The sequence below is a fragment of the Chionomys nivalis genome, chromosome 15 (genome assembly GCF_950005125.1).
Source record: "Chionomys nivalis chromosome 15, mChiNiv1.1, whole genome shotgun sequence".
Taxonomy (NCBI): domain Eukaryota; kingdom Metazoa; phylum Chordata; class Mammalia; order Rodentia; family Cricetidae; genus Chionomys; species Chionomys nivalis.
The window spans coordinates 11,854,426-11,871,885 of NC_080100.1; the positions used below are offsets into that span (position 1 = coordinate 11,854,426).

A 17,460-nucleotide genomic window follows, 5' to 3' on the forward strand; every position below is an offset into this window, starting at 1 on the left:
CTTCTCCAGGATTCCCTGGGTGAGAAGCCTTAGCCGTATTTCTGTTGAAATCTCACAGCACACTGAAACATTTCTCCCTTGAATGGTTTCACATTAGGTAGTTTGGAAGCTCAGATTTGAAGAAGCTGAAAGTGTGGAGGAGAATATGAGTTACCGAGGGAGCAATGCGGGGGAGACTCGTCAGCCGTCGGGGAGAACCGGAAGATCAATGTCTTCAGAGGGTGCACGGTGTTGTCTGGGCTCAGCTTTGCAGTTTCCTAGACATGGGCCTGGCGCACACTGATTGCCTCAGGACTTTTCATTCCTTTATTAACTTTGAAAACGTTGGTTGAGCCCCTCTTGGTGTCAAGCAAGACACCAAGGAAAAGCGCATTCTTCGTTTAGCTAGTTAAGGAGAGGTATGAAGAATTCTAGATTGCTTTTCTGTGCCAGTGATTAAAATTAGGAAGGTGGGTTTAAGACTGGACATACTTGTTGATCTGGGAGAAAAACGATACATTGAAATATCAATGTGCAGCAGGTTTAGGCAGTCATAAAATGGGTGACTCATCTGATTATATTTGGGGGTAGGAGTGACTGGAAATAAGTTGCAGCTATTCCTGGTGCTGGTGAACCTTTCTTCTTTGTCAGGCATCTAAAAATGAGAGACTCTGCTATGGCTCCGAGCCCATCATGTCCTGTCTAGCCCACTAACAAGTGAGAGAAACTGTCATGGCTCCGAGCTCATCATGTCCTGTCTAGCCCACTAATAAGCAGCAGAAAATATCTCAGGAGCTATTAGTTATTTCCTCCCCTACTTTATTTTGAATTCTGTTTGAGAGGTCGAAATTAGTTGTGGTAATATGGCATATTGCTTTCCTGAGCCTCTGGGAGGGAAGTGTGGCTTGGAAATGATCTCAGCAGCCTGCGTTTCCTGAGGTGGCTGCTTGTGGTTCACTTGCCGTATTGACTGGACGCACAGGTGATTCACAGAGAACCCTGGGTGAGGGAGGATGCAGCAGCCCGGGCTTTTGAAAGGATCATCCCGTTAAGTGCAAATAAAAAGCCTCGGTGGACTCTAAAAGCATAGTCCACGGTGGATGGAGATGCATAATACTTGCGTTCTGGGAGGGCTGGCCGCATGAGGCAGGATGTATTGAGAGGGGCTTCTTACGATGGCCAGCGCCAGTCAACCTTTGCCTTCGAAGAGAAGCCTCACCTGTCAGTTCATGGCAACGGCACAATAATCAGCTCGGACTGTTACGGTTAGAAACATGTAGGGTCAGCTAGAGGAGGTACAGCTTGAGAATTGACCTGCCTAATGTACACACCTTTTTTCCACTTCAAGTGGGAAAATCGTGACAATATGGCTTGTAGGATGTCTATTCTCATTGTTAACTGTTCTGTGGGTCACAGTGACAGAGTTTGCTGCCGTGGATGTTGCCGGGGACATGCTTTATTTAATGGAATGGAAATCTCAATGGTAGCTTAGCATGCTTATTTTTCTACTGCGGCATGAAAGATGGGTTTACATAATTCAGTGTGTAAACTAAATCATTGTGTTGGTTCTTTTCATCTCACAGTTTTATAGCCAGAGTTTCATGTTCCTGTGTACAGTGAGTTTATGGTATTTATCAAGCTCCCATTGAATAGTAACTACCATAAAACAAACACAAAACAAAACCTTTGCTCTATATACATCAGATGTATTTGAGTAAATATTGGAGAAAAGCCGTAGGTCATTACTCAGGTCTATTTGATTGCTAAAACAACAATATTTCAACACAATATAACAGAACACAAAAAGATTAGACAGCCAAATGATGAATGACTAAAGATGAATAGATTATCTAGACCAAAACCAGGTTTTGCAATAAAGGAGAGTAAAGGGGTCACATGAGCCAGGGCCCTTTGGGTATTGGTTGACAGTCTATACTTGAGTTTTTGCTTAGTGCCTAAGAAGCCCATGAAACCAGGCAGAATGCCGTGAGTCTGTTTACACTGTAGCACAACAAGACCGTCTGATGTCTAATGGTCACTAGGCTAATTGTGTCGTCTTTCAGCTGGAGAAATGCCTGCTGGGGATGAGTGAGACAACAACCCCTGGAGTTGGATTTACGTCACTTTCCTTTTCCTTTCTAAATAGCAACCGTCTCTCTTTAAACACGCATAGTTTCAGCAGACATCGCTGAGTCTTCTAGTCTTCCTCCGTCAATACCTTTTCGTCTTTTCACTTTAGTTCCTTTGTTGTTGTGTAATCCCATATTCCCGTATGTATTTCATTCCTTCCAAATCCCTATTGCAAAAGAGAAGCCAGCCTTGCTGATTCTCTGGATTCCTGGAATCACTCTGCCCAGACTCTTGGTGTTGACTGAAGCGAGGTCCTTTCATATTGCTCAGACATTATCCAGACCTTCCTCAAAAGTCAAGCATCTTCCCCAAGTAGCAAGGTCATGGATGTGTCAGTAGTCCACAGCTCTCTGACCTGGCCAAATTTCTTCATCTGTTCTTGTCTTTCTTAAGAAACATATGACTTCACAGAGATACTTCCTAAAACCCCCTCCTTGATATTTGAGACGTGTTGTTGTTTGTTTTGTTCTCTTAATTTTCTGTCTGTTCCCAGAGTTGGCTGTTCTGTGTTCTGCCATCAGAATCTACGTATTTTTCCCGAGGCAACCTGTACCTTGCCGACTTCATGAATGTCAAAGGGTTTTCAGATCATCTTAAATGTACACTTCCTGTTTGTTCCCAGGGACACTGACGCTTTGTGTTTTCTTATGGTTTTCCAGTAGAGAGCTTATTTATCCTCCAAGGCTACTTGCCCTATGCTTAAGGAACAGCGCTATCCTTCCAGGCTGCTTTTCCTTTGGCTAAGGAACTTCAGTGAGCTAGATTGCAGCTCCACAAACCATTTGCTGTTTGCTGGCCGAGGGTGAGTTTTAATTATCAATTTCTTCATTTTTGTAAGGCGGGACTAGTAATAATTTCTTCCTAGTTAATAATAGGACAGTTAATCATTGATATATAAAAAAATCAGTCATAAAAACACCTTAGGGAAACACCTTAGGGAGAATAAGTCATATATATGTAAGTAATTTTGATGATTCTCCTTAATCAATAAACTTTCCCTGCTCCTCTGTCCTCGTTCTTTACTCTCATGGTATTTATATACTTTGTCTGCATATATCTGCGTACATCCCATCAGGTGTTAGACTCTTATGCTTAAATAAAGCTCCTTTCCCAGTCTGATTAATGTGTTTTTCTAGATTGCTTTAATCATGCTAATTTCTCCAGGTTCCCTTGCATGCTGGACTCCCCACTCTTTTTTTCCTTTAGAAACCCCCAAGAGCCCTGGGTGTGCTTCTGTAGGCTCTGTAGGACTGACCTGGGATGGGTGAGGGACGACCAGGAAGACACTTATGCTCTGTTGTTCTTTGTGCTCGAAAGACTTTCTATATTCTTGCACTTTGCAGGGTGTTTGTAGGAAAAATTCATCTTGGCCATCTGTTTGGAAAAACTGGGTTATAGAAGGTTGAGTATCTGCATGTGGGGGTACATTTTTTCTTCCTTCCTTTCTTCCTTCCTTCCTTCCTTCCTTCCTTCCTTCCTTCCTTCCTTCCTTCCTTCCTTCCTCTCTTCCCTTCTTCCCTCCCTCCTTCCTTCTCTCTCTCTCTCTCTCTTTCTTTCTTTTTTCTTTCCAATAATGCCTTCCAATATCTTTCATAACACTGGGAACATTTTACTGTGACAAGGGAATTGTCTTTAAAACGCTTTCTCCTCAGTTTTTACGGATGGCATTTCATAGGTTTGCCTTGGGAACTTTGGCTGGGTTGACAACTTTTAATACGGTACTCTTTCCCTGGAGAACACTGCCATTCCCGAATGGTGGTGATGTTAGAACTGCTGAATAGAAGCTTTGACTGAAGCAGACAGCGGCAAACAATGAATCTAATAAGGGAGATTCTCACCAGACATTGCAGAAACTTTACAGCAGATCATTATGATGGACACGTACTGGTAAGGAAACCCAAAACACACAGGCTACATTGCCTTTACCTCAGTTCCCCCTTCTAGAATAAATGTCTTGATCATTTAAAATAAAGGAAACAGTCATTTGTTCAAACTAGAAATCGGTGCGCCTGACAAACTCTCTTAGACCCTTCTTCTATTTATATTTACTAAAATCTCTCTTTGCTTCTTCATTCTCTGTTAATTCTTTCTCTAAGGTAAGGGAGTGCAGTGATGGTGGCAATGGTGTGGTGGTTTATGGTGTTTGTAAGGGAGAAATCTTTGCTGCATGGCCTAGATTGTCCTTGAACTTTCAACCTTCCTTACTCTGCTGCTCCAGCCTTGTAATTCTAGGTACTCCTATATCACCACACCCAGTGATAGCTAGATTTGAAGAACGGCTTAGATTCTTCCATCCTGAGTAATTACAAGTCCAAACCTGTCTCGTGATAAATATGTCAGCAGATGCAATTCATGAGCCAACTGTAGCTTTATATAGGTTTCCAAAAAGTCAGTCGATGGTTGCCTGGTATCTAAAGCTGCTGACCTGTGCAGAACTGTGTCAACAGAGTGACGATTGCTTTTCCCAGGATGTAGTTTATGTGTTGTAGCCAGGTACCAAACTTTGTCAGGAACGGAGGGTTGGGTCCTAGCATCCTTCCACGGCATAGACATTTTCTTATGATTATGAGACAGAAACACAATCAGAGGATTACTTCTTGTGTGTCCTGAGTGATGAATTGAAATAGCACTCTAGTCTCTGAACAGGCTGTTGGATATTCATGTTGGGTTTTACTGCTGATATGCAGTTGTCTGCATAATAATGTTTGCTATCGTAGTTAAGAACTCTCTTCTGCTGATTCTAGATGAAATGGCCAATTGATCCAAATTTGCATTTTCAAAATAGGAATTTTGCAGTGTTTGGCAGCTTTTTATGTAAGAAATGCTTAGATGTTATTAGTGCAAAGAAATAAGACACAAAGATAGCCTGTGAAATAGTAGATATATTAGCCTTTTGGATCACACAGAGGAGTTCGATGTCATTTTCTTGTCTTCTTTCCATTAATGTGTGCTGGTTGATTCATGCCAGTGAGTTTTATTAAGTTACAAAGCTGTGTTCATTGGTGGAGTAGTATTATATAGAACTTTTGCCAGTGAGAAACAGAATTGGGTATATTATGGAGAATGTTAGTTAATGCCCTGGATTTGTGTCCTTATGCAATTATGCATTTTCTGAAGGGGGCAGTGCTCTGAGTAGGGGTTCTGCTCTTTACTCACTCAGAGAACTGGGTAGCCTGAGTCATGGTGGTGGACCAAGGAAGTTCTGCTAACGTGAAAAGTGGGTGACTGCAAATCATGCTCACCAGCATGTCATGCATGTGAGACGCATGCTGCACAAATCACGCATCTACATCCAGACTTCAGAACCCAGGTTGGGGAAAACGCCCACATGTGCCTTACTTAGTTTTACATGCTGCCAAGTTGAGGGCCACTGGGGTAACCCAAGTCAGTCCAAGGGCCTTTGAGGAAGCTTGGTCACACATCACTATTCAGACCTGCCTCAAAGGGCTGAAGGCTCGTTACAATGAATAAAACTCATTTATCCTACTCACTGCTTGACTTCTTTTAGAGTTCTCTCCTTCTCCTTCATCTACACGCAGGCACACCACTGAATATGTTTAATTCAATGAACAGAGAAACAACCCAGTAACAAAGCCCACATTTTATCAGGCAACCATATGAACAATTCCCACTTGGCCTTGCTTGTGGATCAGATACTGTTCTAGTACATGGGGCTATGACTTCTCTCCATCTGTATGACTCTAGTTCTTTTGTATTTACAGTCATAACATTCTGATTTCTTTAAAGCATGGTGTGTGTGTGTGTGTGTGTGTGCTTATACACACGTGATGCATACACACAATCGTATGCAAGTATACATGCCTCTTTTCATACAAAGAGACCAGAGGAAGCTATCACTACTCCCTCCCTCTCCATCTTACTCCCTGGAGACAAAGTCAGCCTTGGAACTTGGCAAAAAGCCAGCAATCCCCAGAATCCTTCTTCTCACCCTGCCCTTATGGGGAGATGGACCACGGTCATGTGTATAATCAGTCTCAGCTTTTTAGGTGGGTTCTGGGGATGTGAACTTAGGTCCTCATGCTTGTTCAGCAAGTGCACTTACCTGCTGAGCTATGCAAAGCCCTTGTGCAATTCTTTTGACTAAAACCAAAAGGGTATACAGGTGGTAGGGCTGACCATGCATTTTAGCTAGTTATTACTGGCAGGGATTGAGGAACCCCATTATTGCCAGGTGTAGTCTTCTGGAAAGGATACAAACACTGTTTTTTACCCCCCAAATTAGGTCAGAGAGTGTGTCCAATTACCAAAGCAATGCGTCAATGCTAGAACAGAAGACAAAGCCTTGGTGGCTCTCCCGATTCATTACACTCTTGCTTTGACTTCTGTTAAAAGTGCACCAAGCCTCCAGCCCTCTGTTGCTGTGTGCTCTTGCTCCACAGTCATCTAAAGGTGTCTTTAGGATAAGAGCATGCAAGACTCCAGTACCTGTAAGGTAGAAGTACAGGAGAGGATTGGGTGTGGAGCAAAAGATAGGATCTGGAGAGGCAGACACTTGGCATCTGTCAAAACAAGCAGCTTTTCCCCACTCCACTCTCCTGATGGCTTCTTCTCACTTTCTGATTTTTATGGGAGAATAAAGGATCTGTGCTTCAGGTCCCCGTGGCTTTCTTTGCCTTGCTCTTCTCAAAGCAGAGCCCATCGCTTTAGAAGCCACAATTGGTCTGCAAGATCCTCAGCTTATATTCCAAAGAAAATCTTACAAAATGTCTTCCCTTAAAAAAACATTTAAATTTTTTTTTGTCTTAGATACTGTTTTCTCTATCCCAGGCTGGCCACGGATGTTCCTCTACATCCTGAGTGCTGGGATTGTAGGTATGGATACCACACACAGGGTGGTGTCCTTAATCCTGCAAGACTAAGGGCCTCCTGTAGAGATTAAGCAATCTCTACCACTTGAGACGCATTCTCTGCCATAAAATGTTGCCCTTTTATGACTTTATCGGAATGGTAATGTGTCCTTGTTTTATTTTACAGAGCTTTTCCATTTTCACCTTTCAGTTGGAGAAAAAAAAATCAATGGATAAGAATTTCTTAGATAATTTCATTATTCCTGAGTCTATTAGAGAGCCCCTGGGTATTTACAAATGAATTGAATATTTTTCCCTTAGAAAGTAATTCCCTGGGCTTCTGAGCTCAGTTAAAATCAAAACAGAAAATGTTTTCTTCCAAGGTGAGAGGCATTAGCTGGAGAGAATACCGTTTGTGTGCTAAGCCCTTAGGTCTGTGGAGGGAAGGAGAGGGAAAAATTTGACCTTGGCAAAATTTTGGCCTTTATTTATGCTGTAATATTTTAACATTTCTTTCTTTGGAGGGATTTTTTTTTCTATTCTCTTTACAGAATTCAGTATGCTATTATTCCCCCCCTCCCGGGAAAATCAACCTGCTTTTATATGAGATCGTCCCCCAATTTTCTCTATTTCATGTTCCTGGTACAAAGGAGTCTGTGGTCAGGAACGGAAGAGCAGTCAGACACACTGAGGAAGCTCTACTTCTGAGATGATTCTCCTCAGCCCCAGGGTTTCGTAGTTCCTACGCCGTGCACCTATATATGGGTGAGCTTTCAGAGCTGACGTCCTGTAAAGCAGCCCAGCCCTGCTTCAGGAAACACAAGGGCTCTATTTGCATGGGTCATGGGTTCCTGGGGCTCTGCAGACAATGTCTTCTCTATGGACTATTCTGGAAGGTGTGGTGGAGGAAGTGCCGTGCCGGTGGAAGGATAGTTCCTACATTTACAAGCATGGACTTGTGTCTTACAAGTGTATTTTACATGCAGGAAACAGATTTCGTAGTTCCTCTTAGCTTGTTGCAAATGGACCTAAATGGTTCTCATCAGATGCAGAGTGGGTTAAGGAAATTGTTTTAATTTAGCTCTCTAGGATCTATACTTGCTTTGCATTTCTTTGTTTCTATTAGGTTGGCAGTTACTGACTCTTTCTTTTTTGAGTGAGAGAGTTAGATGGATATATTGTAGAAATCAGAACCCAAAGCCTCAGCCTACTTATCTTTTCCTAAGCTGAATGACACAGTAATTTGTGGGGTTGTGCTATCCATCCTTCTGCTTAAGCTGGTTTTGAAGGCTGTGATGTCATGGCACAGAAAGGACATGTTCTTTGGCACACCCTTCCCTTGGCAGAGGGTGACTACTGCTGAGCAAGACCACAGTGGTGGTAGACGACACACTAAAAGCAGTGAAAGGGAAGTCACTGTCCTTTCTAAATCACCAGGACACTGTCGGTCGCACCATGCCAGGGAAGCTAATGACACCCGAGTTTTCTGACAGCCATGACTCCATCTGTGGAATGTATTCAGCGTGAACTTCCACTCTGGCTCATTTGCAAGCTGACACACTATGAAAACATCTCCTAAATGTAATCGCAATCCCTAAAAAATTCTATTCTTTGGTAAATATTTGGTAAAGATCATGTTTCATAAAGCTTTATTTTAACTGTTTTTGACAGTCTCAGATTACTGTTTTCTTATTTCTAGTTTTTAACAACTGTCATAAATCTTAGTTTAATTGGCTGCACTGATAGATGGGCTTGCTTTAAGATTGAAAAATGTGAGCTGAGGAATGTTCCAGATGAGCTGATTTTTGTCTGCACCCAAATCATCCTGTAGTTGGTGAGAACTAGGGTGGTTTTATGGACTTCTGTGATAACGGCACAGAGCTGACTAGGGCCTGCTGTGTCCTAGGGATTATATACAAAATAAGCACAAACTTATGTAATGTGAACAGCTAAGGGATATATATATATATATATATTCCCGTTCCCTGACAGGCTTCCTGGAGAGAAAGCAATAAGCACCAAACATTTCGGACCATCTCTGTAAAAGAACCTTGATTATAAGTTCTGAATTATTTGTCACCTTTAATCTCTCAGAGTTTCAAATAAACATAAAAGATAATTATTTATGCACATATTTGAATTTTGTGTAACTGTGAAATATCCAAATTTAAACGCTCAGGATCAAGAACCAATGTATCATTAAGGTTTGCTGTAGTACCCATTTAAAAAAAATCACATTTCTGCCCCCTTTGAAACTGAAATTAGTTATAAATAATTTCCCCCCTATAATATATTCCTGTTAATGCCTAGAATCCTAGTACTTGGTTTAGAGGAAGACCTCAAGTATAGGTTTTTTTTTGGGGGGGGGGGTATTTATAACTTTTTCCAGTTGCTTTTAGGGCAACAAAAATCACTATAGCCGATTATTTGACTAGAAAGACATTTCTTTATGCACCTTCATGGGTGTGAAGTTAAAGAAACATGGTTTTAGATATATCACAAAGAGGGCTGGGGAGGTCCCTGAGTCAGCAGCTAGGACCTGAGTTCCATCTCAGAAGCCAGGTAAAAAAGCCAGGCGTGGTGGTGGGTGTCTATAATTCCAGCATTGCGGAGATAGGAGGATCCTGGACCTCAGTGGGCAAGTTCCAGGCCTGTGGGAGACCATTTCAAGAGAATAAAGTGACAGTGGCTGAGGAATAATTGTCAAGGTTGTAGTCTAGTTACTTTTCTATTGCTGTGATAAGACACTATGATCAACACAGCTTATAAAAGAAAGCATTTAATTTGGGGCTTGTGGTTCCAGAGGGTTAGAGGTCATCATGCAGGGAGCATGGCGGCAGGCAGGCAGGGAGGCAGACAGGCAGCAGACAGATAGACAGGCAGCAGGCAGGCAGACAGACAACAGACAGGCAGGCAGACAGGCAGGACACTGGACCAGTAGCTGGAAGTTTACATCTTGATCCACATTCAGGAGGCAAAGAAAGAGAACTAACTATGAATGGATGGGCTTGTGAAACCTCAAAGTTGGCCCCCAGTGACACACCTTTTCCAACAAGGCCACACCTCCCAATCCTTCCCAAATAGTTCCACCAAATAGGGACCAAACATATGAGCTCATAGGGGCCATTCTCACTCAAAACACCACAGTTGTTCTGTGATTTTATTACATGTACCTGTAAGTACACATGCACACACACACACACACACACACACACACACACACACGAAGCACTACGAAAGTTCCAAAATAAGCATTTATGAGGAAAAGTCACTGACAAGGAGCAAGTGGGAGCTTGCATCATCCATGACTATGGCATCTGTGAAGTTGGTCTCAGGAGTGGCCTGCTCATGATTCATGCTGCATGGATGCAAACCCTGCGCTCCCTGGCAGATGGCTGCAACGGAGCTGCTGTGATCAGCAATTGCTGCTGACTCCATGTCCCTGTCTTGTGCCTCCCTCTGCCTTCTTCCTCCTCACCCCAGGTCGCTTGGAGCTGGCAATGCTGTCAGCTGCTTACAGTGACAGAACCTGTTTTGAAACAGAAAGCAGGTCTCACTAGCATTGCTTCTGGAAGGCTGGTTTGTACGGAGTTTCTAAAGAGAGGAGAAAGAGAATTAGAAGGCAGTCATGGTAGGTGCACAGTACGTTCTATGTCGTGCTTTAAACATACTAAAAGCATTGATTCATTTTTTTGATCTTGCAGAAAAAATTCACATGTAGAAAATCATCAAAAAGAGACATTGGCTGGGCTACTTCCTCTCATGAACATCTTACCTTTGACTTGTAAGCCAAAATAAAATAGAGATATTTTATCCTCGATGTATAAATTTGAAGCAATTGATGACCTTTAAGTAAGGAATGTAGATTCTTTTCCATTCCAATGTAAAATATGGAATTTCTTGTTTCCTTGAAATAACTGATGCAAAGGTATTGACTGAGAACACAGGGGAAAGTGAACTGATGCTTCCTTCGTGACCACTCAGGACACATTGATATTCAGAAGAATGGGATTATAGTACATACATAATTGTTTTGTTTTGTTTTGTTTTAGAGACAGGATCTTGCCATGTAACCCAGGCTGTCCTGGAACACATGATACCACTGTCCCAGCCTAGCAGGTGCTAGGATTATAGACTGACTATACTCAGTTTCTAATTTACAGTTTCTCAAATCTTTGTCTAGAAACCGATTTCTCATTATAATGGGTAGTTGGTGCATTTAGACGGACTTGTAGCGTCGTGAAAATTGTATATGTCTAAATATTCTGAGCAGAGAGGTGACCTGGTTCTGGTGTCAGCCACTCTGTGCAAAGGTCTCGCTCATGTCTGCAGGGACAGCAGGAGCATGCTTGGAGCACACCCATCAAAGGTCTTTCAGATAACATTTTAAAAAGTGTTTCCTTTTCCAACAGTATTGTAATTACAATGTTTCTAGTGAGTAACTCTAAAACTCACATATGAAGAACCTAATTTCAGCTCTTCTGCTCACATGTGTAAGTGCAGAATTCTCTGGGAATGTAAGGTGAAGCACTGGGGAGAAGAACCAAGATTTCAACAGACACTGTACTATTGTCTTACTTTAAATACCCATGAAATTGACCTTTATTACTTTACAGAAAATAAAGAGACAACAAGGTTCATTAATTTGCTCAAAGGATTCACCCAGGTGTCCTTTGAAGGTAGGATGTACGGATCAACCTTGGCCCTAATGTCCAGACGCTCTGTGAAGTAATTCTTGCCTCTTGCCCATTTTTTTTTTAATATCAGAGTGCACACAGCATTCTTTCTCTCTCCGCTATTAAAAACTGTGATTCTGTAGTTTTGACTCCTGTGGTAGAGAATGTTCTTGCCCTTTTACAAGAAGATGTAGAAGGTCTGTGGAGGTGTCATGGCTGAGACGGATTCTAGCGTTTGTCCTCCTGTGAACACACAGAACTCCAGTCCATGCATCAGCATCTGCCCATTTTCTCAGTGCAGCTCACTGCTGGTGGACATCCTGACTGTGAGGAGATACAGAGGCGAGCTTGACGCTTTGGATGCCGCCTTAGGTTAGGCTTAAGTAACTTCCAAGACCCCTTACTTATTGACCCAAGATACCTGTTTCTCCGCACACCCAACCTTTCCATGTGTGCATGTGTATGCAAACGTGTGTGTGCAAATGCGTGGGTGCAAATGTTTGCTTGTTTGTGTGAAGGCCCAAGGTTGGTGTCCAGAGTCTGCATAGCTGTACTCTTGAGCCAGGTTCTCTCAGTGGCACCCAGGGCTGGTTGATAAGGCCAGTCTAGCTATCTTGCTCAAGGCATCCCCGTCTCTACCTTCCTGGCACTAGAATTACAGGTATTTAGTGAATTGTGGGTGCTCCAGTATCTATAAGCACCTTCAAGCTGCCAAGTCAGCTATCCAGTCCTATAGCTATCTTTATCTTTTTAAAAGCCCAAGTGTTCCAATTTTCTAGACTAAATCATTTCTTTCAAAAATAGAAGTCATAGAAAGGAGAGGACTCATTCAACTCCATCCCCACGCTCCTTGCTTGCTCTGATGTCTTAAGGATCTAATAAAAGAGCTTCACTAGCAATGGAAAAGAAGGAGGAGAGGTTTAGGGGAGAAAGTACCTAGGAAGTGTCTTCTGTAACTGGTACCCTTTCCCAGTGCTGAGCTCTGGGCCATTCTGGGAGGTCCTGCCTCGGAATCCAGGAAATCAACATTCCTGGGTTTAGAGCTCTGTTGCCAGATCAGCTTCTTAGCGGGCAGAGTTCCCCCATCACCTGCCAGGTGGTGCTTCTCGCACCAACACATTCCTGTTGGCTCTGACCTTTGTTTTATCGCCTAGCTCCATGAACTCAGCTCGTCAGAATTTCCCTTTCGATAAAAGGAGCATGCCAGTGGCACGCCATTGTATGATGCTCTTGAGAAGGTGAAACATGTAGGTAAATTGTGTAGGGTTAGGACTGTTCCTGCCGCCTTCGGTTTTAATTTGTAACTTTAATTGGCCCCTCTGGGTGCCGGGCAGGAGTTCACACATATTCTTGTGGGAAATAACCAGACAGCTGCTTTCCCGGGATCCTAGCGCAGTTCATAGGCCTCCTCCTGGAACCCGGCCGTGTTTCGCACAGGTCAATCAGCTGAAAGCACTGGGTGTTTTTAAAAAAAAAAAAAAAAAAAGTCGACATTATTGAGACACTTTCTCTTACAACTTGTGTTTGTTCGATTTCTACCAAGAAAAGAGTCACAGCTGGGTTTAAGACAAAGAATAGAAAGTGGCTTTAATTGTACTTCGGAAAACCAATTTTAGTATCGTAGATTTTAGGTCTGTAAACCAACAGGGCATTAAACCTCTGGGGATTGCTATATAGAATTTCATACTGTGGGGGTCAGAATCCAGAGCTCCACGCTTTGTTCAGAGTGAGACTTCATTTCCTCTTTGTTTCATAGGCTGCAATTCCTAGGTTGGTGTATGGGTTTCTGTCAGACAACTGGGAGAAAAATCTAAAGGCAGAACTGTGAGGTGTTCTAGTCCCAACTCTGCCTAATGCGTCCAAATGTAACTTGAGGTCTTGGAGCTGAAGTCACGTGTAATATCAACAACTGGGGTTGTGTCTAAGAATTTGATGAAGGTGTTATAAATTACAATTTAACGTCAAGTTTATGTTTTCACTTATTGCTTAGTGGTAAAATATTTTTCATTGTGGTTTTACCACATATATTTACTACAACATTTGGTACAACAGAAAAATTAAGTAAAATGGGACCGGTTGCTCGAAGTGGGTTAGGACTCCAAGCCATTCCTTTCCCCTTTAAGAAACACAGCAGAAATTCCTGGATGACACAATAAAGACCTTTCTTGAAAATGGGAAGAATAGTTTAGTCATCTTTGTGTTTGTTTCTTTTTTTTCCTCCTGTCTCCTCCAACTCTTAAAACCAACCCAGACAGGAAATTAGCATAGCATGGTGAGACACATTTTGACTGAAGAATGGTACTCTATCCGACACCCGACTGTCAAGAAATGTGGGTGACTCCATTATTCCGAATCCTGATCACAGGAGGTGTGCTGAAGGGAAAACTCGTTTTCTTCTGCTCGGAATGGGTGATAGTAAGGGTGAGGGAGAGCTGGGTGAAGAGAGCTCAGGGCCCCGCCAGGAGTACCGCGTGAGCTCACCAAGGGTTTGGACTGGGTCCGGTCCTCCTCTGCCCTACTTTCCTTGTGGGGTCCACAGGGGCAGTGGAATGTTAGCGTTGAAAAGCTTTGCCATCTTTCATGAACGAGAACCAAATACGATTTCTCAAGAAAGCAGCATCTCAGTGTTTCCTTAAGGAGCTGCCACAAAAACGTGCTTCCGGAAGCAGTAGGTGAGTGACGTGTGATGGACGCCGTGCAGCTTCTTAAGAAAGTTGTTTGTAAATTATGAGATGAGGGTTTTTTTTTTGTTGTTGTTGTTGTTTTTAATTAGCTGTATTTTAGTTCTAAAATGGCTGTCTCTGCCATTTTGTGCCGCCGTCTTCAATCCTGGATGTTTAAGACAAGGAAACGGATAGGAAACCAATACCATGCCACCTGGACTCCCTTTGGGCAGCTGGGCCCACTCATCGGTCTTTGGGTGAAGAGTCCTTCCACTTGCTGGCCTGCAGGCTTCTTAGCAGAGGCTTTCTTTGTTCTTTGTTACTACGTGTTACTTCTAATTGTGGTAGGATGCTTGTGATATCCAGGCTGCTTGGTGGCCCCTGGGCAATCAATCACCTGAGGTCCTTAACTCCTTACTCTGCAGGAGGCCTCCTGTCCGTTTGCCTGCCTGACCATAACGCCCCCTTTGTCTCCCCTTGTGCTTCCTTGCAGAACTCCAAGATGGGAGGCAAGCTGAGCAAGAAGAAGAAGGGCTACAATGTGAACGACGAGAAAGCCAAGGACAAAGACAAGAAGGCTGAAGGCGCCGGCACCGAGGAGGAGGGGACCGCGAAGGAGAGCGAGCCCCAGGCGGCTGCCGACGCCGCCGAGGTCAAAGAGAGCGCGGAGGAGAAGCCCAAGGACGCGGCGGACGGCGAGGCCAAGGCGGAGGAGAAGGAGGGCGACAAGGCGGCGGCGGCCAAGGAGGAGGCTCCCAAGGCCGAGCCCGAGAAGAGCGAGGGCGCCGCGGAGGAGCAGCAGCCCGAGCCCGCGCCGGCGCCCGAGCAGGAGGCGGCCGCGCCCGGGCCCGCTGCGGGCGGCGAGGTCCCCAAGGCCGGCGACACCGCGGGCGCCGAGAGCACGGGCGCGGCCGAGGAGGAGGGCGAGGCCAAAAAGACTGAGGCTCCCGCCGGCGGCCCCGAGGCGAAAAGCGACGCGGCCCCGGCTTCAGACTCTAAACCTAGCAGCGCCGACGGCGCGCCCTCGTCCAAGGAGACGGCCGCGGCCTCGGAGGCGCCCAGTTCCACGGCCAAGGCCACTGCGCCCGCCGCGCCCCCCGCCGCCACCACCGAGCCGCAGGCCGAGGCCCCTGCTGCCCCTGCCGCCAGCTCCGAGCAAAGCGTGGCCGTCAAAGAGTAACCGGGACAGCCTAGCCAGAACCGACGACGCCACTTGCAAACGACCTGTCTCACGCTCTCTCTGTCTCTCACTCTGTCCTCTCTCTGTCTCTCTATCCTATACTAACTTGTTTCAAATTGGAAGTAAGGATATGTATTGCCCAAGGGATTAAAAAGAAAAAGAGAAAAGGAAAAAAAAAAAAAAAGAAAAAAAGAGGATGTGTCCCATCAGGGGAGGGAGGGGGTGGGGAGAATCCAAATAGTATTTTTGTGGGGAAATATCTAATATACCTTCAGTCAACTTGACCAGTCAGTCCTGGATTTTAGAGATCATTGTCTGAAAGTACATCATTTGTACCTGAACCGCTGTCCCCTGGCGCGCCACCCCGAAAGCCCCAGCATCTTTCTTGCGCTGCGGTTGGGGGAGGAAAGCGTTTGATTCTGCCCACAGGGCCAGTGCCAAGGCAATCAGATCTTTATGGAAGCAGTATTTTCTGTGTTTTAATTTACAGCCTTTCTTATTTTGGTATTTTTTTTTTTTTGACGTTGTGGATGAATGCCACCTTTCAGATGGAGCCCACTTAGCTTGTCCATATATATCTCGATGCCAAGCCTCCATTCTTCCTCTCCAGATATTTTTGGGAGTAACAAACATTCTCTCATCATACTTAGCCTACCTAGATTTCTCATGACGAGTTAATGCATGTCCGTGGTTGGGTGCACCTGTAGTTCTGTTTATTGGTCAGTGGAAATGAAAAATAAAAAAAAAAAGTCTGCCTTCATTGCAGTTCCAGTTTTCTCCCATCTGTGTCTCAGACACCAACACACCACCCATTGGAAAATGGAAAATAAAAAAAAAAAATAAAAAAAATGTACAATGGATGCATTGAAATTATATGTAATTGTATAAATGGTGCAACAGTAATAAAGTTAAACAATTAAAAGGTAGTAAAGGCTGTTGGCTTTCTTTGCCTTTGCTTGTCTGTAGTGGGTGTTTCTCTTTCCTGCGAATGACTGAATGAAGGTATGAAGCGGGATCCTAAAGTCTTCTTGACCATTATCTTTAAAACCCAGACAGAGCAGCACCAACAGTAGAGTCCAATGTCAGTTCAGTCATCCCGTGAGATGAACAGGAAAAAGTTCTATGGGTTTACACCCAACGATAGCGTGGGTGTAATTATCAATACTTTAAAAGCGCGAATATTTTGATTGAAACATTAAAAGACAATAAAGAGCTGTATATTGAAGACAGGGAAGAATAGCACGATCTTATAGAGACATCCTATGTGTCTAAGTTGTGAAATCATGGACCAGCATCTATGCCTGCACCCTCCAGGTGAACTGAGAGCAGAGTAAGGGAAAGGACCAGGAAAGCCATGAAGGTGGTGGAAAAATAAGAGAAAGCTGCATTCTCTTCTGCTATTAGGGCTTCTGCTTTCTCCAGACCGCAGTTGCTTTGGTTTCAAGGGACCATAAACCTTGTGACCTCTAAGACAAGAACCCTGTGATAACTGAACTAGGTAAAAGTTTATGCACATGCCAGAGAACCGTGTATACCACGGCAGACATGCTAGCCTGTCACCCCCCATGACTCCATTACTGGGGTAGTGACCATCTGTGTGCTCAGGGTCCCCCTGTGGTGTGCGTGGAAAAGAGGCTGGAGGGTGGTGGCTTCTGTGCACACATCAGTTCTTGAGTGTAAGAAAAGGAGTGATTGTCAGATCGCCGAGAGTAATTTGGGTGTTTTCCAGTCAGATACTAGACCTGACTTTTGAAAAAGAAACCTCGGCACTGCAAAATTTTCTCAAACTTGAATCAGAGAAATGCCCAGGAAAATAAGTAACAGTTTCATATTTAGAGTGTTGCTTGGAGAGTTTCCTGTAGAATCCGTGGAGGCCATGGAACATATATGACGCTGTGGGTCTGAATCAGCCTGGCTCCATTCCTGTGGGCTACACAAAGAGGCAAGAGCCCATCCCAGATATTCTCTGCGTATCTGGAATCAGTACCACACCTGAAGAAGCAGACGTGGTGACATTGCACTAG

At 44.1% G+C, this 17,460-nt stretch overlaps 1 protein-coding gene across 1 annotated transcript in view; it reads left to right on the forward strand.

The window, feature by feature from the left end:
• Positions 1 to 15,992, forward strand: part of Basp1 (brain abundant membrane attached signal protein 1) — a 47,499-nt gene extending 31,507 nt beyond the window's left edge. The window contains exon 2 of the mRNA XM_057789761.1: positions 14,750 to 15,992. Coding sequence (XP_057645744.1) covers positions 14,759 to 15,436 — 678 coding nt within the window. The 5' untranslated portion in view covers positions 14,750 to 14,758 and the 3' untranslated portion in view covers positions 15,437 to 15,992. The remainder of the gene's footprint in view (positions 1 to 14,749) is intronic.
• The last annotated feature ends 1,468 nt before the right edge of the window (positions 15,993 to 17,460 follow it).